The 26,560-nt window shown below is 42.9% G+C and overlaps 1 protein-coding gene across 3 annotated transcripts in view; it reads right to left on the reverse strand.

Moving 5' to 3' along the window:
* The window catches only part of ETV6 (ETS variant transcription factor 6), a 127,117-nt gene that overhangs the window by 64,091 nt on the left and 36,466 nt on the right, over positions 1-26,560 (reverse strand). The window contains exon 2 of one of the 3 annotated variants that reach the window (XM_041485952.1): positions 20,126-20,249. In XM_041485952.1, coding sequence (XP_041341886.1) covers positions 20,126-20,249 — 124 coding nt within the window. The other 2 variants (XM_041485951.1, XM_041485953.1) reach the window with 2 other exon arrangements.

A 26,560-nucleotide genomic window follows, 5' to 3' on the forward strand; every position in this document is an offset into this window, starting at 1 on the left:
AAGTCAAACACTTTCATATACAGTCAGACATAGTGACTGAAAATGCCTAAATAGGGATTGTGCAAGAGAGGAAACTCATGTCCCTAATTTTCTCTTTCAACCTCAGTCTTCTCCATGCCAATCCACTTTCTCATGGGAAGCAAATGCAGCTGGTGTAGGACAGCCTCTGTTACCATGTTGAAATTCCACCACAGTGACTGCTTGGGCAACATACCAACCAGCATTGTTGCACACCTCATTCTCCTTCCCTCCAGACCCCCAGGAGATGAACCTATCTCAGCTCCCAGAGCTGCCTGGAAAGCTTTATTTTACTCTTAATTTAATAACTCCCTCAACACAAACATATAGATATTTAGAGGAAGTAAAACACAGTTGAAGTGTTTACATTTCTTTCCTGTTAACATTTCTTGCTGCAAGAGATTTGTGATTGTAAATTACACTGAGGTTAAAAAGGAAGCATTTCAAATGATCAGGACAAAATCCAGCTGGATAAAACACCAGTTTACTGTCCTGACAACCTACAACTCAAAACAGTAGAAGAATCTGAAGAATAGCTACCTGGAAATGATCTTTGGCTTTCCTATTCCTTCCCAACTTTTCCAATTCCAACCCTGCTGAGCTTTCACAAACATTGCATGTATTTTATGCTGCACTATTGGAGAAGCCAACAGTTTAGCGAGAGAAATACCCACAAATATTTGGTAGCAGACAAACATATAACAAAAGGAGCTGTTCTGGAGCAGGGACATGTGCCACAGCCCAGCCTTCTAATTTCAAGCAGAAATACAGGCTAGAGGGACAGAGCTCAAGATAAGGCCCTAAAACATCATCTGCAAGAGTAAGGGTAATAAGATACATTCAGCCTCACCTCTCCAGCCTTTCCTTTGTCCTCAAAGACCTTGCATTGGTCTTCCATAGCTATTCCTATGATAGGAGTAATTGTCTACAATTTATTTAAACTTCATCACAGCCAGTTTTTAGCTGATTAGAGAAATCCCTATTGAACCAGGATTTCCCGAAGTGAAATGTAAGATTTCCCCCTTCTGCCACACCAGCAAGGATGTCTACCAGGAATCTCTGAGCTTTCCACGTGGAAGCAGGAACAATACTCTTAGAGATCAGCCGTGATTTTCATGTCCCTTTTCTACCTCATTTCCTTCCAGCACTCTTTTGACACCATGCCAAGAACAAGCAGTGTGTGCATTTAAAGCAATAAAAAACCAGCACAAATTAAGTGCCCTCTCACCCACATTTTACTGGAACTCACTATCATGAAGCTGAAGAGTGGCACTTGATTAACAATGCAAACCTGTTATACACAAAACCTTGGTGAAACTGTTCTATTTTATAAGCAATTCATCACTGTGCTCTCTCACTCAGACTTCCTCCTGGCATGGCTATCCTGCCACCATTACAGGATGCCACCTGGATTTTATTTCTGAGCAGATTAGAAGGAATTCTGTGTAATTTTTGCTCAGAACAAAAAGGTGACAGAAATGAGTACCATGTTGTCTGGGGAGAAGATAAGATAATGGGAGCTCACAGTTTGGAAAGGAGGGATGACAACCCCACAGCTGTTTGAGGCTGTGTCAAGCACACAAAGAGAGAAGTGCACATCACCCTAGTCTAAGAAGGAGGCAGGCAATACAGAAAGTCCAATGACATTTCTTTAGGTGGAGATTAGCTGATACATTAGCAAGAACAAAAAGAAGAGCAACTTAAGTGAACAGAATGTAATCTGTTGATTTTAATCATTAATGCTATCAAAAGGTGGTGACAACATAAAAGTTATGAGCCCAGTGTTTATCCACTTTGGCGTCCTTTGTACCTGACTTCTGAGCCACTTTTTCTAGTTTTTCTTTATAGGCCAAAAACTTGCTTTAAAAAATACAAATAGAACCTCAAATTCTTTCACTGTCATGGAACTAACTCCATCATATGCATTTTTAAGAAAAATTTCCCAAAAACTACAGCACTTATTGTAAAATCATGCAGTGCTGTGCCAGTGATTTTAGTGTTTCAAAACTCCAAAGGAACTCACTAAGCAATGGAGAGGGATAAGACCACCTTGGAACAACAAGGCACATAACACACACCAATTCTGGGGAGTCCTGCAAAGAATTAAAACAGCTTTAATTGCCAGCCAAATAGGAGGCAGGGAATAAAGGCTTTCTCTCCAGGGAGAAAAGAAAATCCTGATGCCACAGTTGTATCAGTGCATGGCAGATCACTCTGTGGAACTAGGTGCTGTGGGCAGAATCACCCATCAAGTTTAAAGACAATACAGTTGAGAGAAAGAAAGGTAACATGAGACTCTCACTTGCTTGTTCCCCTTACCCTGTGCCATCTGAATTTATATCCTCCATCTGCAGGTATGACTTACTTGGCAACCCCAGCAGTCTGATCAAAGCTCTTCACCCAGCCCAACTGAGCTCACAGCTATGGGCATCCCTTGGGGCACAGACACCCACAAGCACTCGCCTTCCCTCCTCCACAGATCGTGGAGGAAATGGCATGCAGGGAAATGGAATGAGCTGGTTGGTGCCTATTGAAAACAGCTTGAGCTCTCTGGCGATGCCCTCCCTCCATTGTGTCTTGACCAGGATGGAGCAAAGGTCCTTTTTTTCCTCTTCTTTAACAGGAAATAGTTATCTGCAACACTTCCTCGCAGATATTTTCATAACCCCACCAAGACATTCCTTACAAGCACTGACTTAAACTTTGAGGATATCCCGAATTTCTCCTTGCCACAACTGCATCAGCAGCAATGGCACCCAGCTTTGAGGGCAGCTCTGTGCCATTTCTGTGACTTCCACTCAGGGCACTCCCCCTGCCAGCCAGCACAGCAGGGCTTAAACCAGAGCTGACTGCTCCATGGAGGAAGGAACACATTTAGCAAACATTCCCCAACCTCGTGCCCCTGTGCCTGTTGGTTAGAGGGGGCTGCAAAAGATCGATGACAGTGAAGCAAATAGCAAGGGCAGGGGAAAGGAGGGGGAAAGGGAGACCTACAGGGAGGAAGGCTGGGGGGAAGGATATGGTCTACTATGGAGAATCCTGTCAGGATGCAATTTATTTTCATTCTGTGCAGGAGTATAATGGTGCACTGCCTGAGCTCTCTCAATAGCTGTTTTGAAGCGAACCAGGGCTGGTATGTCTTTAATTTATCATTTCATTATGAAATGGTTTCCCTTCCAAGAAGCCTTCAAGTCAGGAAGCTCTGTCTGCCCACACAGGAAATTCCTTTGCAGCAACTTCCCCAAAAAGGAAATTTCCCTCAGAAGTGAGCCCAGCTCATGCCTTTGAGCAGAGCTGTTTGAAGAGGCTGTGGCATGCGAGCCCCGCAAACACCCCTGCCTGCTTCCAGCAGCCAGCCCTGGATCTGCAGCGCTGCCCTCCAGCTCCCCTCTCCCCAGGGACAGTCAGGAGTGTTCCGAGGGCACAAGGCACAGGTTTTTTAGGAGAAAAAAATATCTTGAGAGAGGCACAGGACACACAGAGCTGCAAAAGAGCAGAGGAAGAGGAGGGGGAGCTGGAGAAAAGCTTTGCAAACCATTGTAATCTCCCACTTGAAAATCAGGGGGAAAATTCTACACCCTATCTTAGATCTCTTCCGATGGTATGTTGGAGACTGCACTCTGTCCCTTACATGTACTGTGGGTTGTATTTAACGAGCTCAAAAACAAAGGAGAAGGGAGGGGAGGATATACAGCGGGAAGGGGGAGAACCACATTTACAAAAATGAATCTCACAGACATCTTGTGAATCACTAAGTGGGAGAGAGCCAAGAACATCCAGGCCAGAGTGAAAAACGACATACGGTATTTTATGAAGCACCTTAGGAAAGGGGATACAGATCAGAAGCACTACCAGTCTTCCAGCTAGTTTTTAATTTACCATTTTAAATCACAAATAATACTGAATAACTTTTTTTTAATGACTACACTCAGAAACCCAAACTGTTGTTTGGGGCAAGAGAGGAAGCAGAACTGAAATCTGTGTTACATTTACACGGATGTGAGACAGGGCCATAAAAAGGGGCACAGGTCAAACTGGATCTTGGACTGAACAGCAGCAGAAAAATGAAAGCAATCCTTTGAGAGTGTATGGGAGAAACAAATGCCAGGGTAACAGAATTGCATATGGGGGTGACTACAATCCACTGGAGGTTTAAAAGCTGTGGAGAGAGGCTCTCCACATTTTTCCCAGTTTCAACTTCAAAATTTGTTTTTCAATCACCTGGTCCCTAAAGCCAAAGCTCCAAGAGGTGGCTGCTCGCCCTTCCCTCTCATTCCCCCCCTTAGCAGATAGCTTTGCCCTGTTCCCTTGCCAGCTAATTTACATGACTTTTTTTTCCTCTCTTGCTGCCCTTGGCATTACATTCATCGATCCAGTCAGCTGTTGTGTAAAAGAGACTTTTGTCAGAATTGCTTAAAGGCAAATCTCCCCACTTAACTTTTTTTCTGTGGCCTCTAGCTGATGAGTTAGTTATCACCTAAAAGAGCCCTCTGGCGTAGCATATGCGTACTGAATATATATCTGCTTGGATGGCATCCACACTACTGTCAAATCACTGGAGATGGTTATGACATGGGGAAAAATATAAAAATTACCATACTAGGAAAGATCCTCAACCTATCTACCCAAACATCTACAGCAGTTGATGTATAAGCAAAAAGTGAAATGAACAAGGAAACATGAAGCCATCTCTAACATATATTACTTATCTCAGCCTCTGGTAATCTGTGTTTTAAGGAATTAATGAGCTGTGGTTGCATTCAGGCCACTGTTTCCATACTGATCACGTGGCCTATCCCTCTCCACAGGTTTATCTGATTCCTTTTAGAGATCCATTCACATTTTCAGCCCTGCAAACATCTTCCTGCAATGATTTCTTTCATGTAGTGATGCATCCTCATTCTTGTTTCTTTTACACATGTTGCCCAATGACTTATCTTGGATCTCTGGATTTGCTGTTCTGTCAGGAACTGTGAATAATCATTTCCTGGTCACCTTTTCCTTACCAAGTATGATTTCATAGCCACATTATAACTTTCTCCCTGCAAACCTATTCACTTACAAAACTACCTTTTCTTTAAACTGCAGGGTCCTATTGCTCTTCTCATTTCCTAGGAATGGGAGGACTGGAGAAGTAGTCTGTTCTAACTAGGTTTCCTAGCACACTAAAAATGACCACGTGGATGAGACCACCACACCCACAGTGGGACAGAGTTTCTTACTGCATGCACTCCATATGCCACCTCCCTAGGAATTAATGAGTTTTAACAAGCCTGTGTCAGAACTTCAATTGCCTAACAATTTTGGTGCAAAATTGTGGAATCTGTGCACAGTTGCTATACAAATTGGAATCTGGTGACTAATTTTTGACAAATATCTTTGCTGAATCTACAGTCAAGGGACATTCACAGGTACTACTGTAAAACCACATGAAAAAGTCATGACCTACTCACATCAATAATTGTTTTCTGCTGAACAACCACAACATCCTTCTGAATGAGATTTCCTTGTACTGTAGTCCCATGTGAAAAACTGAGAAAAATTATCAAAATGAGAATAGGTTACTTTCATCCCAATTCTGAACAAAATTAACTAAATTAACTGAACAGTTAATTTAGTAGATGACCATAACTTCAAGTTGTAATGACATGCAGGGCATTTTATTCCTACTGAAAATGTCCCTGCTCTTCCAGTTGTCAGGATCTATTGAATGCAACTGTCATGATGCTCAAATTATTTAAAGCATATGTGTAATTTATAGCTAACCAAGAGACATGTTTTGTAAAGCAAATGATAATTTTACAGCCTTTCTGTTATTGATGTTATAGGGACTTATAAAACTGTGCAGTGAAAATGCTTCAGAGTGGGGCCAAGTCATTTCAGGATAAAATTATCAGTGTAAGCTACCTTTATTCATAATAGGTTAGAATACTCTGATTATTTCAGCTTCCAAACTGGTGCCAAGACTATTTGTGGATTAGACTTCATATTACTCTTCAGGAAGTGGCTTATGGAGTGCATGCAGTAAAAAAGCATTAAAAACAGCTGACTGAGCCCCATCTACAATTTTAAGCCAACTTGGAGATTTCACACATACACTGCTGACTGTACACTTGAACCAGTGAAAACAGACTGAAAGACCCCTTCAAGCCTAGGCCTCCAGACTCAAACACAGCCTGACCCTCTTGTGTCTGCTTGTTGCTGCTGAGATGTGGGGAGGACAGCAATTCTGAGCCTGCTTAGCAACTCCTGTGACACAAAAGGCACTTTCTATCATCTTCTGCACCCATTTTTTCATCATAGGCAGTAATTTTACAACTCTGCCTAAAAGAAATGGTTGTAACGCATTCTAGGTGTTAATTAGCTTCAAAAGGAAAAGTTACAGTCTCTCTGCATAAAACCTATGTACTCAAGCAAGCCTTCTTTCTACAGCATCTAAATATGTACTTGCACATGGAGATACATGTGTCAGACTAAAAAAAAACAAACAATCAGAACTTCTCAGCTTTAAAATAAATTTTGATTGTTAACTCTTGTCTGAGTTCCAGTGTGCACACATGCTCTCACTGCAAATGATGGAGCACCAGAAAGGCCATGCGTGAGAAGCTGTGTTCTGAGGCTTATTCGGGACTAGGTATATTCTCCCAGAACCCTCACAAGAAAATCATAATTATGGAGAACTCACCATAACACTACAGATCCAACCAATTTAAAAGACATCTGGATTTACTTCTGGGTGTTCTGTTGAACTGAATCAGTGCCAAACCTTGTGAGATTCAGCCATTGCTATTGCACACACTGATAATGGAGTGGCAGGAGGCCAGCAGCAAATACTGACTCCTTTAACAGCCCAGCTGCTGCAGGTCTGCCCATCACAAACACAGCTCAGCTCACTATCACTGTTACCTCTGCTGTCACCCCCAGTTCCTCTGCTTGTTCTACATTCTGCATGATTTTAAAACTGAGAGGAAGTGTAAAAATTGAAGATCTATAATGTTTTAGCTCTTACAGACATGAAGTACTATCCCTTGTTTCACCTTTGCTGAGCTCCAAGGCTTCAAATCCTGCACTAAACCTTCTACTGCATGTGACCGGTTCACCACTACTCCACACCACACACTGCATCCCTGAGAACATAAAGTGGAAGTAGAGAATGACTGCTGTGAGTTGGTTATACTCACTTTCAACAAGCAAAAAACCACCAAGCAAGCTGCACAGCAGCGATGAGACAAGCCCATGTATTTAATAACAACATTTGTCACCACTGCCTATTAGTATTTAAAGAGCAGTAAAAGAAACCAAACCTCTAATAAAAAGAACAAGGTGCTTTGAACAATTACACACCCGGCAACACAGTAATGACTACCCAGAGTAATGAAGCTAAAAGCCCAGAGGTAGTAAGACTACTAAGGAACTTTCCAGGGAAGCAAGATAAAAAGAAGTACAACACAGAAAAACAAAAAAAAAACAAAAAAAAAAAAAACAAAAAAAAAAAGGAACAAAGAAGTATTTTGTACAGAAGGTTTTTCTTACAAAACGCCTTCATTGAATCATGGAGAGGAAGCGAAAGCCAGCAAAGAAGTTAAAAATTGAAGGAGACAGGTTGCTTGGAAGAAATCAGAACAAAAGAGAGAGTAGGAAGGAGGAACTTATACACATAAAGGGAGATTTCCCCTACTAGGAAATACACAAGGACCCACTCAAGCGGCAGAACTGAAATGAGCAACTGGTTTGTGGACCAGCAGGAACTGGGGCTACTTCCTTCTGCACTACCAAGAAGGAGGAAGTAAAAAGGGAGAAATTCTCAGTATTGCACAAACCAAACAGGCACAGTCATTCTTTCATGTCTTCCCCCAACCACTGGCCAAGTAAGTAGAAGCACAGCGCAAGCTTACAAATTTACTCTCACACACACACACACGTTCTAGATAAAACTGTGGGAACTGCTGAAGACAGTGAGACAACTCCTGTTCATTTCATCAAGTCCAGCAGGTCACTTTTCACACCTATTGAGCTGGCTCAACCCCAACATTTTCACCCAGTACTTGTGCAATTTCGTTCCTACGGGTCAAGCCCTGGTTATGCTTTCTGAACCCTCCTCCTTTACCACCACCACTGCTGTTGCTGGTGTCCAGGGTGGCCAAACCCTGAGCTCTGGAGTCTGTACAGAGGGAGAGTATAAATATCACAGAATCTCTCTGCTGGCTTGAGTTGATAGAAATGTTCTTTAAAGCTCAGCATCAAAGGATTCACTTCATAAGCTGCAAGCCTTGGTTCTTGTGCCAGCAGCGAGTTCTCCCCATAATTAATTAATGCCGTATTAATTGTGCATGTTCCACGGGCCTATTGAGGAGGTGTGGCAAGGCCTGCACATGCAGATCAACCTTTCTGGTGCAGCCAAGAGAGGAGCACAGGAGACGGGAGGTAAAACCCCTCTGGGTGCCTACAGAGGAACACTGTGCAAAGCAATGTGCTCAGGGGCTGTGGAGGGGCACGTGCTGAGCCCTGCCATGTCATTCCAGCAAACATGGAGCAAGAGGGGCACAGGGGAATCTGCCACCAGCTGCACCCTTGTGCAATCTGCTCGGCTCCAGGCCAGCCGTGAGCCAGCAGCCAAGAGGAGAAGCCCATGGCAGCTGAGTGCCCTCACTCACAAGTCACAAGATCCTGTGAGATTGCTGGAAGAGGAAAGAGGGAGGAGGAAAAGGGGGAGGAGGAAAAGGGGATTATTCCACCTCATCTGTTATGTTGATCCCCAGCTCTCTGCTGGCTGCCGGCACCGAGGACGTGGCAGCGTGGCCTTGCAGGGGCTTTGGCCATGCTTCAACCAGTGCTGTACATCCAGCCCAGCACATCCACCTCACCACCCCTGGGAAAACCAGGGAGCACTAAGGACAGCAACAAGTGGGGAAAGGGGATAACCCAGCCGCCAACACCCCCAGTGACGATGTCTGTCCTCAGCTGTGCCTCAGGATTTTGCTGGAGACCCCCATCCATCACAGCTATGCAGGACATGCCAGTCTGCACAGACCATTCCCTGCTGCAGCACAGAAACTGGGCACTAACTAAGGTTCAAGTGCTGCTCAAGATGATTTACAAAGCACTCATCCTCTATAAAACTCTCAAGGCAGTGGACATGTATATATTTTCAGCTGTAGTCTGAATGACTGCTATAGTTAGCTTGAAATCTAACCTGCAAAGACATTTTCACATTAGCTCTGGCAGCAAATTTATTCATCTCTATAAATTTTTCTGGGGATAAATAATTATTTGTTTCTCTGGTACTGTGTGTTTGGTGTTTGCTTTTTAAAGAACAAAAAAAAGCAGGACTGGCAAGGGAATATTTTAGCAGAAGTCCAAAGTGAAAGGCATGAAATTAAAAATACATGAAACAACTGTAAAAAGGGGGAAGATAATGCAGAAAATTCAGAAGGTTTATAAACTAACTGCACAGAATCGTCTCAGCAAGTTACTTTTAGAAAAAAGGAATTTCAGTCTAACTATGCATTTGCTACAGCATATCCAGAGCAAATGTGAAAGAAATGCAGTTGAAGATCACGCTACTTATTCTGAGATGACAAAGCACCTTAACAAACTATACATAGAGAAGCTCTGAAATATAGGCACAAAGCAAAAGCATTAAGAATTCTGCACAAAGCAGGTAATACTTTCCCTCCACGAGGGAGGCAAAATGCAATTTATGTTTACCATATAAAAAGGTGTGTTTTTTTCTTTTACCATGTTGTGAGAAGGATGAACAGAAATAAACAGACATCTAAACTTTACAAAATTAAATCCATAAATGTGGATTAAAAACTTTACTTATCTGGAAAGCAAATTGGTGCCAAACCTAAGACTTTTATTGTACACTGTCCCTTTCTTTCAGTAGTTTGAAATAAAAGCTAAACAGATCTCCCTACATTTTTTAAAAATAAAAAGGAAGCTATTTATAGCTGCATTTATTGGAGCCGTTTCCTTATCAGGAAGTACGTAGCTGGGAATTACTATCTGCCTGCATCGGAAATTCTTTCAGGGATACAAAAACCCAAAAAGGAAATTTCCCTTCAAAAATGTTCTGTGGGTTTTTTTGCTGCTGGTGGGCATTTTAAAATAAAACATCAGTGCTCTGACCATCTCACAGCTCCTTTGGGATGTTTATTCTGCAAACAAGAAGCTCTAAGACACCTGATGGAAACATGAAAAAAAATGCTCCTAGAGAACTTGAAGAGGGAGAATGCTGAGAACACAATATAAAAATAACCCTTTTTATCAGGATGCTGAGACAGTGCAAATCCATTACCAGTGCTACAGAATCTGCCTCTGAAATAAGTGTGTTTCTGAAGTTCCCAGCCCCTCCCGACTGAACTTCTGTGGCTCAGTTCATATGTTCCCCCTGCACCCTCAGGGAAGGAGTGGTGCATAGTCCAAAAGACAGTGAAACTGCCACTCTTCCTTTGAGAGGGGATGGAAAAAGCCCATGTGGGGGTACACCCTCCTGCACCTCACAGCACCAGGTCAGGGCAGAGGCCATGCAGGACATGGGTAGAATAATGCTCTCCTGCAGGAGAGGTGCAGGTTCTCATAGGCCATAGCATCCAGTGCTACAAGCAGCTCTGGACTTGGGATGGTGAATCTCCAGCTACAAAAAGCCCCTCAGTAAGCTCTCAGATTGGAAAACCTCCACTGTCTTCAAAGCAACCCCCATAAGTGAGAATTTTCCTTTATCCTTTCCTTTATCCTTCCTCTTCATTGACTGCAGAACACCCCATACTGTGCCTGTGGACTCCAAAGGCAGCAAGAACATTTTGGTTAATCATAGAGACGTTAATGTAATTTTTACCTGTCATGGTATAATTTAACATTTTCATTTTCTGGTCTGTATAATTGCCACAGAGCCACCTGACCATGCTGCCAGTGCAGAGCAGACACTTTTTTTTTAAAGTGGGATACAAAAGCATAGGGAGATCAAAACCAGACAGGCAGATGGAGTAAATAAAGCAGGGTGCTTCAGGCTATTCCTGGGGTATGACTTCTATACATAAAAACTCATGAGGAAAGATTTGGAGTTAAGCAAGTTTCCTAATGCTTTGACTCTCAAAAGACAATCAGTGGTGATTGTTTATTAACTCACAACATCACCAATCATATGCCTATTAAATATAGAACTAACTCATAACTTCTTGAACAAGGATCCAGCTACATTAATAGGACCATGCTAGTCCTGCACAAAGCATTTTACATGAGAAGTGAGCACATTCAAATTTATTCATCCCATAAAAGTGCACAAGCATTCCACAAGGCTGGAATGCCTGATGCATTAAGTGCTCCACCCTCCCAAGAACCTCTGGAGAATGGTACTGCAAAGAGGCTCTTGGCTGAGGTGTTGGACTGGGCCTCCAAATCTGGATGGAATCATTTTACCAAAAATGTCTTCAACAAACTCAAGAATCATTTAGCCCTTCTGCTCCAGCAGTAAAATGAGGAGTTCTAAAAATGGCATAAAACCCCATTTAATGGATATTTTACCAAGCTGTATTTGTTAAGCACCTGAAGGAGTGCCAGCACCAGAGAGGAAAGACATAAAAGTACAGGAGAAAGAAATCCAGCTTCTCATAAAGGGCATCAAATAATTCTTTTCTTTCTGTGTGTGTACACACACAACCTACCACATTAATTCCTGGGACCTCAAAGCTACAGTAACTTTCTCCTTAGACACCGTATGTCCCTCTCAGTGCTGGACAGAGCTGCTCTCTCCCAAGAGGCAGCAGCTCATCCCTGTTAAAAGATCATGATGCTATGCTGTTTCTGCAGGGCTTTTTACCACACTTGTGTTTTGCTGCAAGGCTCTCACCACACAATGGTTTCTTATTGTGGAGTTGTTAGTCATGGCTTACACGCAGTTTCTCTTCTGTGTTTTCTCTACTTGTATGGCTGTTTATGAATGCTGCATTCTTTGCATTCATTTTATTTCTTACAAAAATAATTTTTAAAAAAAGAGCATGGGAGCACTTATAATACAAATGAAAAATCAAACAGACATTTGGGATGGAAAGAGAAAAGCAAGCTAATTTTAGGTACACTGAATCTTGACAATGTCCCTTTAAGACAAAGCTAAAAATGCTTCAAACCCAGCAATACCATAAATGTCCTGCTGCTTCTGCTTCTTATTCCTCTCTACACTTTCCAGGGGAATTCCACAAGGGATCAAGCTTGAATCCCATATTAAAGTGACATGGCTTCCTTTCCCCTCTGAATAGAGGTGAACGTGTATTTTGGAGATTTAAAACCCTACAGTGAAGCTCTCCAAAAGGGTAAAAGACTGGCTTAGCACCACTTGGACTCCCACCCACACTGCCAGCTTTCCAGATCCTGGAGCACAGGTCTCTTTGACCTCCCACACTGGGACTGCTTTGCAAGTTCCCACTGAGGCAGGAAGGCTCCTACCCCTCCACACGCTTCCACTGGGAATGGTCTGAGCAGGAAACTGCTGTTAGCTCTGGCAACAACCAGGCAAATTGGGAAAAATGAACCATTTGATTCTATAATCTCTCAAGGAGCAGAAAGCAGCTCACAGCAAGTGAGCTTCCTTGACAAGTTTTTTCACACTTAACCTGGATGCTTCTGCCATAGCCACCAGGCAGCAGTCAGGAGTTAATACATTTTGGGTTAAACTCACCAGCTGCTTGCAAAAGTGGCAAGTGAAAGGGCCCTGTGTCACTCCAGTGCAAACCCAGTTACAAGGGGGTTAGTTTCCTACAGGTGATGAACAAAGACCATGCCAGAAAAGTGCAAAGCAGGATCTTCATGATCCAAAGGCCACAGTTTCCCCAGAGGAATCAGTAATGGTGCTTCACTCTTCCCAGTGCAACACAGTCCATACAAAACATTAGCATCTATATTCACAGAATTCACAGAATCACAAGGTTGGAAGAGACCTTCAAGATCATCAAGTCCAACCCAGCCCTAACATCTTCAGCTAAACCATGGCACTGAGTGCCACATCCAGTCATTTTTAAACACATCCAGGGATGGTGACTCCACCACCTCCCTGGGCAGGCCATTCCAGAACTTTATCACTATTTCAGTGAAAAACTTTTTCCTAATATCCAACCTGTATTTCCCTTGATGCAGCTTGAGACTGTGTCCTCTGGTTCTGTCCGTGCTGCCTGGAGAAAGAGACCAGCCCCACCTGCTACAGCCACCTTTCAGGAAGGTGTAGAGTGATAAGGTCACCCCTGAGTCTCCTTTTCTCCAGGCTAAACACCCCCAACTCCCTCAGTCATTCCTCACAGGGTTTGTGTTCCAAGTCCCCCTCCAGCCTCACTGCCCCCTCTGGACACACTCAAGCATCTCAATGTCTCCCCAGCCATGGCACAAGAGAGACTCAGACTGGGCTTCCCACCCATCCAAGTTCCCCGTTTGGATGATTTCTTTGAGGCTGACCTGAGATTCACGGTAAGAAACCCCTGGGATGCAGGGTAGAGCAGGTAAGTTCAATTCAGGAGAGCACCAGAGGGTGCCTGTGGAACAGCCTACCTTAGGTTAGAGGTACGACCGGTGCCTCCCCAGCTCATGCTTTGTATCCTATTTGCCCAACAACTGGACACAGCTCAGAGCTCTGAAGGAGCTTTGCTGGGATTAATCAAAGTAATGGGTACTGAGGCTGACAGGATGGCTGGCAGGGATTTCCACACTCCAGTCAGCCTGTCAGTAGATTATTAACAGTTATAAACTGAAAGACCATGAGGCACTGTTGGATGGACCCTCTCTGAATAGCTCACAATAAAATGTGCAAGAATAGCCTATGGCAGAAGACAAAGATATAACATCAAGATTAAATACTGTAATAAGGCGTTAGCAAGCAGTGCCATTGCCAGGCTTATTTTTTTTCTTTTTTTTGTCATGGGTTGGCATTGGTTACATATAAGTTGAAAAGCAGATTAGGAGAAAAGGCAAGGGCAGTAAGAGGGAAGAACAAGGCTTAAGTGGTCATAATGTCAGAGAAGTGCAAAGAGAGGAGAAGCTAATAATTTGAGAAAGAGGCCAGCCCAGGTCCCATGAAAATCAGTGGGAATTTAACCACTCATTTCAGCAGGACCAGGATTAGTCTCAGCCACTAATTTGACATTCTGGCCACTTCTCCCAGTCCCTTTGTCATATGAAGCTTTTCTTTTATTTTCCCTGTATGTGCGTCAGTCAGTTCTGTTCCACAAAGATCCTTCCAAAGCAAATATTTTCATTGCTTGCTGCTCTAAATGTGGCTTAGGGTAAAGGGCTTTTTTCCCATCTCACTGCATACTTTCAGTTCAGTGCATTGAATATTCTAGTAACTAAACAACAATATGCTTAATGCTTCAAAGTGGCTTTCCAGCTGCTAGCCAAAATTGTAGAATAATTAACAGGTGCCAAAGGATTAATAAAAGGAGTAGCATAATTAATAGACACTATACAGAAAAAAATGAATCCCTGGCAATCCTGAGTGTTGTTGTTTCCTCCACCTTCTCTTAATTGTTTCCTGCATTCCTTTAATACGAAGAAAAAAAAAAAAAAAAAGAAAACTAGTGCCCTTAAAACACAAATGATACATATAAGCAACAATGCATGATCAGAAGAAAGAAACTGGCAACAAACTGCCTTCAGGTCTAATAAATGCCTTAGTTTAAAGAAACTGCCCAACTACCTGTCCTACCCTACTACTCATGTCCACACAGAACTTTATTGCACTATATGGCACAGCTGAAGTCACAAAGATGCCAAACCAATACAGAAGCACTGGATCAGTGTTTCAATACCCACCAAATCAGAGTTTCAAATAATAATGCAAATAGCCATGCAGAAAGATTCCTATGAAACACTCACTAAAAATGTAAAGGCCTTTAATATAATCTTTGCAAAAAATGAAACAAATTTCCTTTCTGTACTTAATGAGGGAAGTAGAACAGACCATAATAACACAGGACAGAGAGATACTAAAATAAATAATTGATCTCACTAGGTGTCTGTGACCAGGCCTGCATTCTATGAAGTTTATCCAAATCAGCTGTGACCTGGAACTTATCACACACTGGAAAACCAACGACCAGAACCCAAGCCTACACTGGAAACAAAAAGTACTCAGATGATTTTACAAATAGGTCTTTAGCTTTCCCTACCACTGCAACCAAAAGTGAATGGAGTCAAAACAACACTGCAGTCCCAAAGTAAAAGTTCTCCCCTATGAGGTGATGCATGTACTGTGACATCTCAAGTTTATCACTGCACTCTGAACAACAGTGCAAACCACTGGGGGTTCAGAAAAAGGCAACAGCAAGAAAAATTAGTTGTTGCCAAGAAGAATTGCTTTGTGTGCACAGAAGAGTATATCCAGAGTGTCCTACTATGACAATGGGCTGCAGATATGTGAAGGATGCCAACATTAAGGAGAGAAGAGTAAGTAGTTCAGAGGAACAAATGAACTTGTTTTTATGTTTGTATCAAGAGAAAACTGAAATCTTTGCCCATGAGATCACTCTCCCTAAACAAACACATACATGTTCCCAAGAGAAGATGCCCTTCAGAGATAAAAATCAAACTGTACAAATCAACATAAGCGTGCAAGGGGGAATGATGTTGCACAGGATCAGAGCATGCAACACATCCTTTCTCAGCACTGGGATTTCTACTGTCTCTCTTTTTGAAGAAGTTTTATATTGAAGGGAACAAAAGAAAACCATCAAGCCTGTAGCACACATTTACAGTTGCTGTTTTAGCAAGCAAACCACCTTATTTTAATCTTGTGTATTACAAAAAAGGGAAAAGCTGTTTTCTCCATAATTCAGAGCATATTAATAGACAGAGAAAAGGGTTCTCATATCCATCTCTTACATGCTGTATCCTCTACCCAGTTCCAAGAACTTTTTATTACAAGGTATTGGCCATAGCATAAAATAAATAGCTAATAACATTTTACCAGCAGAGACAAAGATTAAAATTTAAAAAAAAACCACAGACCCCCACCACAAAACCCCACTAACCTTCTCTGTGGCAAAACGGAGTGTTTCTCCAGAGATAAGGGGTATGTAAGTATTTCCAGAGGACTTCCACCTATAGCTACATTTTCCATTATCGCAATACCTGGTTTTGTATTATTTTTCAAAACATTTAAGAGCCTTTGCACTCATGGTTTTTTTTTCATTTCACAGTGGGGGATCTAAAACAAGGTGTCCAAGGGCCCAGAAGGCACCAAGGGCAGCACTTTGTGTGTGAGCTGAACTTGCATCTCTTCAATCCTCAGTAAAAAATATCCATTTTCCAAACACTCCTTCTATCTGCCATTAGTGTAGTCTAGTGGAGATCATATATGCTGCAAAGAGATCATATATGTCTGCATGGCAGACACACCAGGGACAAAAAGCAACTGTTTTCTTACTACATACCTGAAGTGTAGGAAAGGATATTCCCCAGCTCCCAACTGGTATTTTGTTGACAATGCCCCAATACTCTGTTCCTGGTGGATGTTAGGCAGACAAATATGTTTAAAAGTATGGGTCAAAAGTCCCTTACAGAAAAGTGCAGCACCAGAAAAAAGTATGTTTTATCCAGAAATTATTCTTATTATCCCAGAGATTTAAAGTTAAGACAGATTACACTGCATTTCTATACAATAGGCTAGCTGGGGAGAAGGCAGCTACCTAGAATATGAAAGGCTGTGTGAGAAGGGCGAAGTGCCTTCACATCAACTCCAGAAAAAGGTGTTTGTCTATATAATTTTAGCTCTGTTGATCAAAGAGAAGGTGCTTGTAGCAAAGAGAGGTCCACATTCCACCCTTCCAAACTGCACTTCTTTTTCCAGTCTCTGGATGAAATCAGCACAGCCTACCTGAGGCTCATTTGCTCACTAAGCAGTGAGAAATAATTTATCACACCAAAGGAAACTGTTTTACTTACTGTTCTGATACTTTTGCTTGGTGCTCTCAGGGTGATACGGAACATTAGAAACAGTGAAATTTCTTCGCAGAAGGCACAAAACTGCCTGAATCCAGAGAGTGCTCTACATGTTCCATGTGAAACATTTGTCTCTAGGTCTCTTTGGGTCACCCGCACCTATGGCACAGGTACATGAAGATGTGTGGGTTGGGATTGAACCCTGCCCTAATGTTGTTGAACACCATCAAAATGTCCTGGAAACAGAAGGAGTGCAGGCCTGACAACCTATCAGGTTGACTGTGTGTGTGACTGGAGGAATTTACCACGTGTCCCTGTTCTACTGCAATGAGGGAGGGCTGAAAGAAGTTATTACGCTCCACATAAACAACAAAAACAACCACAGGGATGGAACCTAACAAAATCTCAGAACTAGAAAATCCTTGGGCTTTGAGAATTTAAACCCAACCCTTACACACAACCTGAACTAGAAATTAGTTACACTTGCCTGACTTCTGAGGCAGTTTGGATTTAAGATCAAAGCTGTACCTCAGACACATCTCTAAAAATAAACAAATAAACAAAAAACAAATTACGAGAGGCCATGCAGGAACCGAAAAACCCTATATTAATACCTCTTAAAACCTCATGACACAAAATCCAAAAGGAACTAAGTTATTTCTATACACAATATTAGCAAGACTACTGGAGAATCATCTTCACTTCTCTTGTCTTCACTTTAAGAAGGATGTCTGAAGTGGCAATCGGTTGACAGAGGTGATTCTGATGATACACAGAATTTGAAACCTGAAAGCTTAAGAGGAAGACTGATAGCCTTAAGAACCTCTCTTCCTCTACAGTTTAGCCAAGAAAAGGTTAAGAAGTGACAATCTAAAAGCACCTATATCAGGAGGAGTCTTTCGACAATATTTAGCAGGAAAGGCGATAATGAGATCTAATAGTTGGAAACTGAAGCTGACTAATTCAAACTATAAATAGGACACTTAAAAAAAAGCAAATAAGGAGATAATTAAGCATTAAAAGAACATCTAGAGACCTTATATCCTCCTCATGACTTAAGTTTTTTACATGAAGAGCAGAAATCTTTCTGCACACGTTGTAGCTCAGTTACTGGACCTAAACACAGCAGTTACTGCATGAAGTTTTGTAACAAAGGATATGTCAGAGATTGTTTTATAAATTTACAATGGCTGCTCCTGGCCTAGCTATGAAGCTATGTGCTTAAAGAGTGGTTTTAACAGTGTTTAGTTTTAACAGTGTTTGGGTGGTCTGTTGATTGACAACAATGTTTTGTGTCAATACTGACTGCATACTGAGCTACAAAATACTACACTGCCATTGACTACAATTAGTAAGGCTATGTAAATGTGTTCCATGTTGTTTATGACCTCAGACACTAACTTTATGGAAGGCTATTTCACAGATATTTCATGATTAATCATCTGTGCTTTTACTCTGCAACAAGTCAGACTGGTGTGGAAATATTAAAGAGAAAGAAACCTTGCAAGTTTAAAAATGTGCCAACCAAAATAACAGAAAAACCAAAACAAGAGTCAAGGTGAAAGGTTGGATCACATTCTAAAGAATATTGTGAAAGAAGTCTTCACTGAGAGGAAGCTTTATAAATTCAACACTATCCAGCATGCTGGCTGGGAAGGAAGCAGGTACAGCATGTACCACCACTTTGAGTATCAAGGGTCTCTGCCTCCCTGCCTTACGCATCTGCCAGACACAGTGGGGAGGGCAATAACTGGAAACCCAGCTGTGATCCTGGCTGTGGAGTGGACAGACAGCAGTTCCCACAGCAGAAGTAAACAGTACCAACTGCTGCAATGAGGTAAAAACACACAAGATCTGGGGATGAACAGCACCAGTATGGAAAAAACTGCTGGAGAAAAACTGCTCCTGTGTTGGGATTTTTTTGTGCCTACTTTGGGCAAAGCATAGAAATGCCCTGTGACAGCCAAGTCCTCCCTGGGCCAGGGGAACAGCTGAGCAGACACACACACGTGCAGCCAGGCCTGGGAGCCCATGGATGCTCAGGCAGGGACCAGACACAGCCATCAGAAACACTGCAGCAGCAGCAGCTCCCATTCCCACCAGGAAGCACAGAAAACTGGACCACACAGGACATGTGAGACACAGCATGGGCATGAGTGACCGTGGGGCAGAGTAACTCAGTGGCCAGCAAGGGAGCGAGCACAGGATCAGAGAAATGCTTTAAACACAGTTTGCATCCAGAAAAGGAGTGTGTGTGGAAGATAGCTGAGGACAGGAATGACAGTGTCTTGTGTCAAACATGGACTTCCCCCTCTTCCCCCCATAAAATCCCAAACCTGTTTGTCAGAGGGCAAAGCACAAAGTTTTGTTTGCTCCTGGCCCTCTTGTTCATTGTTGCTTAAGTACCCCAGGAATGTAACACCTGACAAAAAGATGTTTACTTAAAACATCTTTATTTCCATCAGAACTGCTTCCCCTCCAAAAAGGAAAATTCCACTCTTCTTGTCCCCATCCTAATTCATCTCTCACTGGCCAACAGTCCTTGGCCTTTCCTCTTTGTCAAACATTAAATCATCTCAGCGAGGAAGTACCTGGCTCTGATCTTGCCCTCAGCTCCAGTTTTTGCTCCAATATCAGTGATATGTCCTTCCTCCTTTGCAGCATCCTTTTGTGCACAGCTAAGCTCACTCCTCCTGCTTTCCCACTGCCCCTGGCAGCAATCACGCTCTACACTAGAGAGCCTGGGCATCACAAGTATTTGAGACCCCTCAGAACCTGAAAATAGCCACAGCACAAACGGATTCCACTTGCCACAGCTGGTGAAACTCTGACCTTGTGTTGCAGAACGTAACTGAGCAATTCCAATAAAGTGGAAGGAAACACAGCACTTCCTGTCAAAATAAACCCTCCATATTTGTGCCTGTCACGAAAAACAGGCCAAATGCTTGACAAGGAGCGCAGGAGATGGGAGGGGAGATTCAGCATATTGTATTTAAGAGTAATTTTCTTCAGTTAAAAACAGCCAAGAAAACCAAACCAGCTAGAGCTTATTAAAACAAAACAAAACAAAAAGTATAAAGCCAGGGACTTCCCTGCTCTCTTCCATAAAACCAGAAGTAACTCCTCACCCTGCCCCACCCCCTCCTCAGTCCAAGACCTTAAGCAGCCTGGAGCTGACACTCACGCAGGTGTGCTGGCAGTCTGACGGTGTCTTCCTCCATCCTGATGGCTTGAGGCACTGGGACATGTAGTGGTGACGAAGTGTAATTTGGTACCGGGCTCACTGGAGGTGTGTACGAAATTCTTTCCTGCTGTTAAAAGAAAGTGGGGGGGGAGGGAGAGAAAGAGAGAGGACAACGTGAACTTTGGAACAGAGGTATGAAACCATGGCAGAGGAGGTGGATGTGGGTGGAAGGAAGGAAGTGTGTGCCTGGTGATGTGCACTAGTGATGCAGCAGCTGCCCAGGGAGCCCCAGAGCACACACAGGGCACTGGCAGCCAGCACTGCCCAGTGCTGAGGAGAGGCCAAGCACCTTTTAGGGTGGCAGGATTACTTTTCAAGAGAGCCATGAAGTTTCCAAAGGCCTTCTCAGAAATTTGCCAAGGGAGGAAGGAGGAAGTGCCATGCAAGTAAGGAGGGCTTTATGTCAGTGAAAATCTGACACCAAGTCCATGATACATGCATGAGTACCACTTAAGTGCCAAAACCACTTAATCTTACATTAGCAAATCAGTCATGATCTGAACAAGCTAAGTGTTTAGCACTATACCCCTTCCTACCATTTTAAAGACATTAATCAGTAACTTTTGTCATTGCTGCAGAAAAACACATCACCAAAGACTACTCTATTTACCATCAAATGACGTAGTACTTTTGTTTTTGCTAAACGAGTTACTATTACCTTCTTTGAAGTAGTTTAACTTGCAACCAAGTACAGTCAAATAGAGTTAAAGAGCAACTTGTGAATGTTGTATTAGTTTCGTAACTGTCACAACTGGGTTCTTACTTAGGGAAATGCCTGACGAGAAATCTAAGACTGAAACTTCATGTTATCTGAAGGGAAAATTCTTCCATATTCTAAACCTCCAATCATAGTACAAAATATACCCTTTGTAAATAAACATAGCCACAATTTTACAGGAACATAAAAAACTATTATTATATGTTTCCTGGAAGGTAATGCATGTTATTCTCCAGAATACTGACATGCCAGTGCAAGTATGGATTTACATCTCTGCACATAGAGACGCAGAAGGAGGTACTGTAATTTCTGAGCATTTGCAGGACAGTACAAGTGCAGCCTCTCACCCTGACCTTGATCTCTGGCAAACGGAAAAGACAAATTTGGTGCTGGACCAAGAGAAGATAATTGCTTCCAGGACAAACCACAGCATTATCACAGCCATGAGACAGGAAAATAGACTGAGGCTGATAGAAGCACCTGCAGAATGTAATGTAACCACCCTTGCCACCAAAGGGAAGGGGAGGTTTGCAAAAAACTCTGCAGGCAGATTAGGTGATGTCCAAAAACAAAGGGAACTCCTAGAAAGTCTTGCAGCCACGGCTTCAAAGCAAGCCCAGTTCACTCTTTTGCAAGGTGCTGTTTGCTGCTCAGGAGCTCAGTAGAACCAGAAGTTTAGCCTCAAAATCAGGAGTCCCATCACAACACCCTATAACCACATGGCAGTTACCAAACAGGGATGTTCACTGTGATGCAATGAAGGACGCACCTGTGGAGCTACAAGGCATTATTTGATTTTTCAGCTTCCCCAACTCCCTCCCTGACCCAAACCAGCTGACTCTGTGCTTCCTGTGTGGCTCTCTGTGCCCATCTGCACCTCTGCCCCCGATGCACAGCACCCCTGGAGGGGAGGGAAACCAGGCACTTTCCAGCATTTCCTGCTGCCATCCACAGTGCAGATAATCGAACCACACTGCAGCCACTCGCTTTGTTCATGGAGATATTCATAAAAAGAGGAACACTTCTGAAACACAGCCACACAGATGGTGCCTCTGTTAAGGGGCTCTGGAGGATAGGTGGGAGACCCAAAGTCCTTTTGTTCCCTCCTGAAGAATGGACACAGTCCAAGCTCAGGTCACACTGCACGCTCATTGAATCACCACTGCAAAGAAAAAGTGGCTTCAAAGGGTCTCCTCACTGCCCAAGAGCAGGTGGAAAATGAAATTAAATCCAGAACCCATCCACTTTCCTCAAGACCCAGGAGGTGCTGTATCAAACCACAGCATTGTAGTTCCAATATGTGCTGCCTTTACTGATCAATCTCCTGAAGGCATAGCATAACTTGATTTATACCATGACAGTTTCATTGAGGTTCACTGTTTTAAACAAATGCATTTGATTCATTGTTTCCTAGTATTCATAAGGACAGGACAGCCAAAGCCAAACAAGATATGGAACTGCAGTTACTTATCCCACACATCTTGGATATCCACAGTACTGTGTGAATTACAACTTTCAGAAGGCATTTTACAAGGCACAGAGGGGAGTTAGCTATCCAATTCCTATTAGTGTCTTTGAAATGCCCTCTCTTGCTAATCCTGCATTTTTCTGTCAGCACCTTTAGCCTAAATATCAAAGCAATTTACAGACATTAGGTAAGTCTTTCTTTTTATTAGACACACAGACAACCTGAGTTACAGCAAGAGCACAGCTCAAATGAGCTAAGTAATTTCAGAGTTAAGCTGTCTTGAAAAAGGACAGCATGTGCCTCTCAAGGGCAATACATTTAACAATTGCATGCTGAAAGAGCTACCCTTTAACTGTTCTGGACACATTTCCAAAAGGTGTGGAATGGTAATGGCACAGGGAGGTCAAGACACTGGGCTTGTGGAAAAAATTAGCTTAATCCCTGTTTGCAGCATGGGGTAGTAACGTGGCTGGCAGCACAACTGCAAGCACCAGTCGAGTTCTACAACCTGCCCCTGCTCTGTGCTCAGCCTGCAGTCAATGCACAAGCTCACATGTGCTCCTCCAGGCTTTCTGAGGCTTTCTAGAGGCACGTTTTCAGGAGGTTCCTGTTGTGCTCACACCACTGAGAACGGCCTGCATTAATCTTCACAACTCCAGGACTGCCCAGTGCTTCTCTCTTTGGAATCCACCTAACAAAAACATGGCTGGTCTCATGCTTCTAAGGTTATGCAACCAGATACTCTGCCACTAGGAATTTTTCTGAAAGCATTTCCTAACTAGTCAAGTTTAATATTTCCCTTTGTATTAAGGCCAAGAATGGTAGGCTTGTTCAAGCCACAGCTTGGGAGGAAGGATAGGTAGTGCTGGTAGAACCTGCATGAACCTTGCGTGTTCTTGAGCAAACAGCCTCGCTGCAGGTTAATGTACTGGCAAAAGAAACTAAATCAATACACATTTGATGTGGTCCTGTGAGCTTTTTGGTGATGAGTGCTAAGAAAGAGCTTGGTACTACCACATTCCTTATTCACCACCTGCCAGGGGACTCTATAAACATCTAAACCTACAAGGGACCAAATGCTCAGCCCCAAACAATTACCAGCTAAGAAATTTCAAAATAGCAACTCCTGAGCATTCTGCCAGTAGCCACAAAGAGGTGACTAAAACAGATGGTATATTGCTTGCTGTCATCATTTTTGATCAGTTTCTTCAGCTCACATGGAGTCAAGAAAGTTTCACTATGAAATTTCATGTTGCTTACAGCAATTGAAGAGCTACACAGAGTCAGTTTTTATGGAAGGCTCTCCCCGGGGTTTACTCTGGTGGCTGGTGCTCCAAGAGGGCCACCTGGACAAGCAGCCAGGTCTGCTGAGAGTAGGACATGCTTTTACCTGCCCAACTGAGCAGAGACAGGCTGAAACACATGGCTAAAAATCAAGAGAATCTATGGGTTCTTTGTCTTTACTAAACATTCAGCTGCTGAGAATGCCATAGATAAAGCCATCCTGTCTAAATCAAAAGCTATACTGACTGTGACTATGTAGTAGGCATGTATCTAACAGCTGACTGGATTCCCAAAGCCATCAAAGCACACACTGACTTCAGTTTGAAGAACTGGGGTATATCCTTTACTAACAAAAGCTACCTGAACAGAATTTTCTGTCAGGAACACAAATAATTCATATTGCCAAAATTTTAAAAAAAATAATAAACCAGAAGTATCAAAATTACATTTAAAAGAAGTCTAACAGTCAAGGATGAGGGAGGCTGCAGATAAAAATAGCTTCAGGCTTTTGATGTAATTGCACCCTTTTAAACTCCAAAGGAACAGCCTTGCAATCTGATAGTCTTTTTGTCCCTTTACTAAGTTCACTCATATGGCAGGCACAAAGAATACACATGTTTTTGTGGAAATGAAAATAAAATATGTAAGAAAGTCTGCTAAGAAAGCTCTTATGTTGTCCCAATGACATGATTATTCAGTAGCTGGATATGTGGTGTAGTAAAACTACTTTTTTTTAATTGATAAAGCAAAGAGATGCAATACCTATGCAGCAGTTTTCAGGAAACCAAAACAGGCAATGTGGTCTGCGAACACCTTGTGCTGGACAGAAGAGGCAGTTGACCTTAATCACTGAATAAAAACTTTTTCCTATACTGCACATAATGATACCATAGAGGGAGAAAGGAATTGAGAGTGAAAGCTGACACAAATGTCAGGTGCTGGTATACCTGTGCCATGAAATGAAGACAGGCCAAGGGACCAGGAGCCAGGGGAGCCTGTGAGGGTCTGGTTTTCCTGCTCTGGATCCTCATAGGAGTAGGTGGCTCAAGCATAGCAGAGGGGGGAAAAGGGCCTTAAAGACAAGGGTGGTTGGGGGAAAATGATGTGTTTGCAGGAAAAATTCAGAAGGCCCTGAACATCTGGGCACCTAGCAAGACACTGACAGCAAACCACCCACAGAGCAGCACAGGGGAAAACAGTCAGAGACTCAAGCAAATTAATCCTTAGGGAAGCAAATGAGGAGAAGAGGAAAGGGAAGGAAGACAGATACACTGTTCACCAGTGGTGTGTATGCAAAACCACAGCTGGATATGAAAGTCCAGAAGACCACTGTGAGATGAGTGACATGGTCTAACACAGGGAGCAGGAAGGAATCAGAGCCTCTAATGGACTGAATAGCACATTTGGGGACCTTGGTCAATGTTATAGTTTGCATACTCCAACTTCTGCTAGGGACAAAGGCTTAAGACTCCAAAATAAGCCAACTAGAGTTCTGCAGTAACAGGGCATGAATTCAACTCTCCACTTTCCTCCCCTCCCCCAGCTGCTGTCATCTTCTTAATTTCCATAGCAGACATCTCCTAATTTTTGATCCCATTAATATAGCAATTCACGTCAAATCTATAGCAGCATAATCAGCACACCATCAGTAATTAGAGAAATTAAAACAAACACAGCTCTCTGGAATGGACCTTATGCAAAGTAGCACTGGGAAAGATTAACATCTCGTTTCCTGGGCAGAAAGCAGAGATTGCGATAGTAACCTCAGCGATTTTGTGAAGTTCAGTTCCTCCCTGACTCCTCCTTCCAGCCTCCTTCCTCCCCGCACAGGGGCAGGTGATGGCTCCCCTCCCATGCCTCAACCCTTACTCAAGCAAATAAAAAACAAACACAGTGGTGCAACGGTTCATTACAAAGGGAAGGGGAAAAGAGACACTGGGGAAGTTCATGCTTCTCCCATAGTGATTACAGCCACTGTCCTAATTAAATTAAAACTGTACAGACAGCAATACCAACGCACTTAAGTGCTATGAAAAGGCAGCTTGAGGAGGTCAATGCTGTCACTGGAAATGCCATGATACAGCTGCATTATTGTACAAGCACTCCAAAATATTTCAAATTAGCAAGTATCAAAGCAGCAAAAAAACAGCTTAACCATACACCTAAAAAGTATTTCTTTGCTGCTAATATGGGGCAATAGAGAACAGAACTGGCTATGTGAAGATAGTATTGGGTAAGCTAGAAGACAAAACTACGGCAAAAAGCTCAGTACAGTTCATCAAAGGATCAATCATTTATATGTATAATAAAGAATTTCATCTGCAGATATCCCAGCTAGGCAGCAGAAAACACACAAGAGGCAGATTCTGGTTCAGAATTTGAAAGCAGAATCATCATAGTCCAAACAGGGGTAAAGCCTTATCTATCCACCCACCCTTCTGCAGCAAGGCTCCAAGAAGAGGCAGCAAAGCTGGGACTTGGCCCCCCCGACCTACTACTTCAAGTCCGAAGTCAACCACAGATTCAACTGCCTGACATTAAGAAACTGTCTGCCCCCAGCCCTTTTCAACATGCAACTCCAAAATTTGCATCCTGGGGTTGTCACTGTAATGCTCCTCTGAAGAACTTGCTACTGACCTTTGTTTAAGCAGGGCATGGAAAAAGCAGGGCCACTAATGTAACCCATAGGGTCCCTTTGGCATCTATGATTTGTTGGTACACTCACTCCACACAAAGCACCACAGAAAGCTCAAGAGAGACAGTTAATTGTATAGCTAGGGAAAAAAAAAATCCCACATGAGGCTTTGAAGTACTGTGGCCAGTGAGTAAGCAGCAGGGAAGCAAGGAAGGCAACAGTAAAGAACTTTCCAGGCTTAGCTGCACGTCAGAGATATTTCACTGCACT

This window comes from Pyrgilauda ruficollis, unplaced genomic scaffold (assembly GCF_017590135.1).
Source record: "Pyrgilauda ruficollis isolate IOZ18807 unplaced genomic scaffold, ASM1759013v1 scaffold73, whole genome shotgun sequence".
NCBI classification, from domain to species: domain Eukaryota; kingdom Metazoa; phylum Chordata; class Aves; order Passeriformes; family Passeridae; genus Pyrgilauda; species Pyrgilauda ruficollis.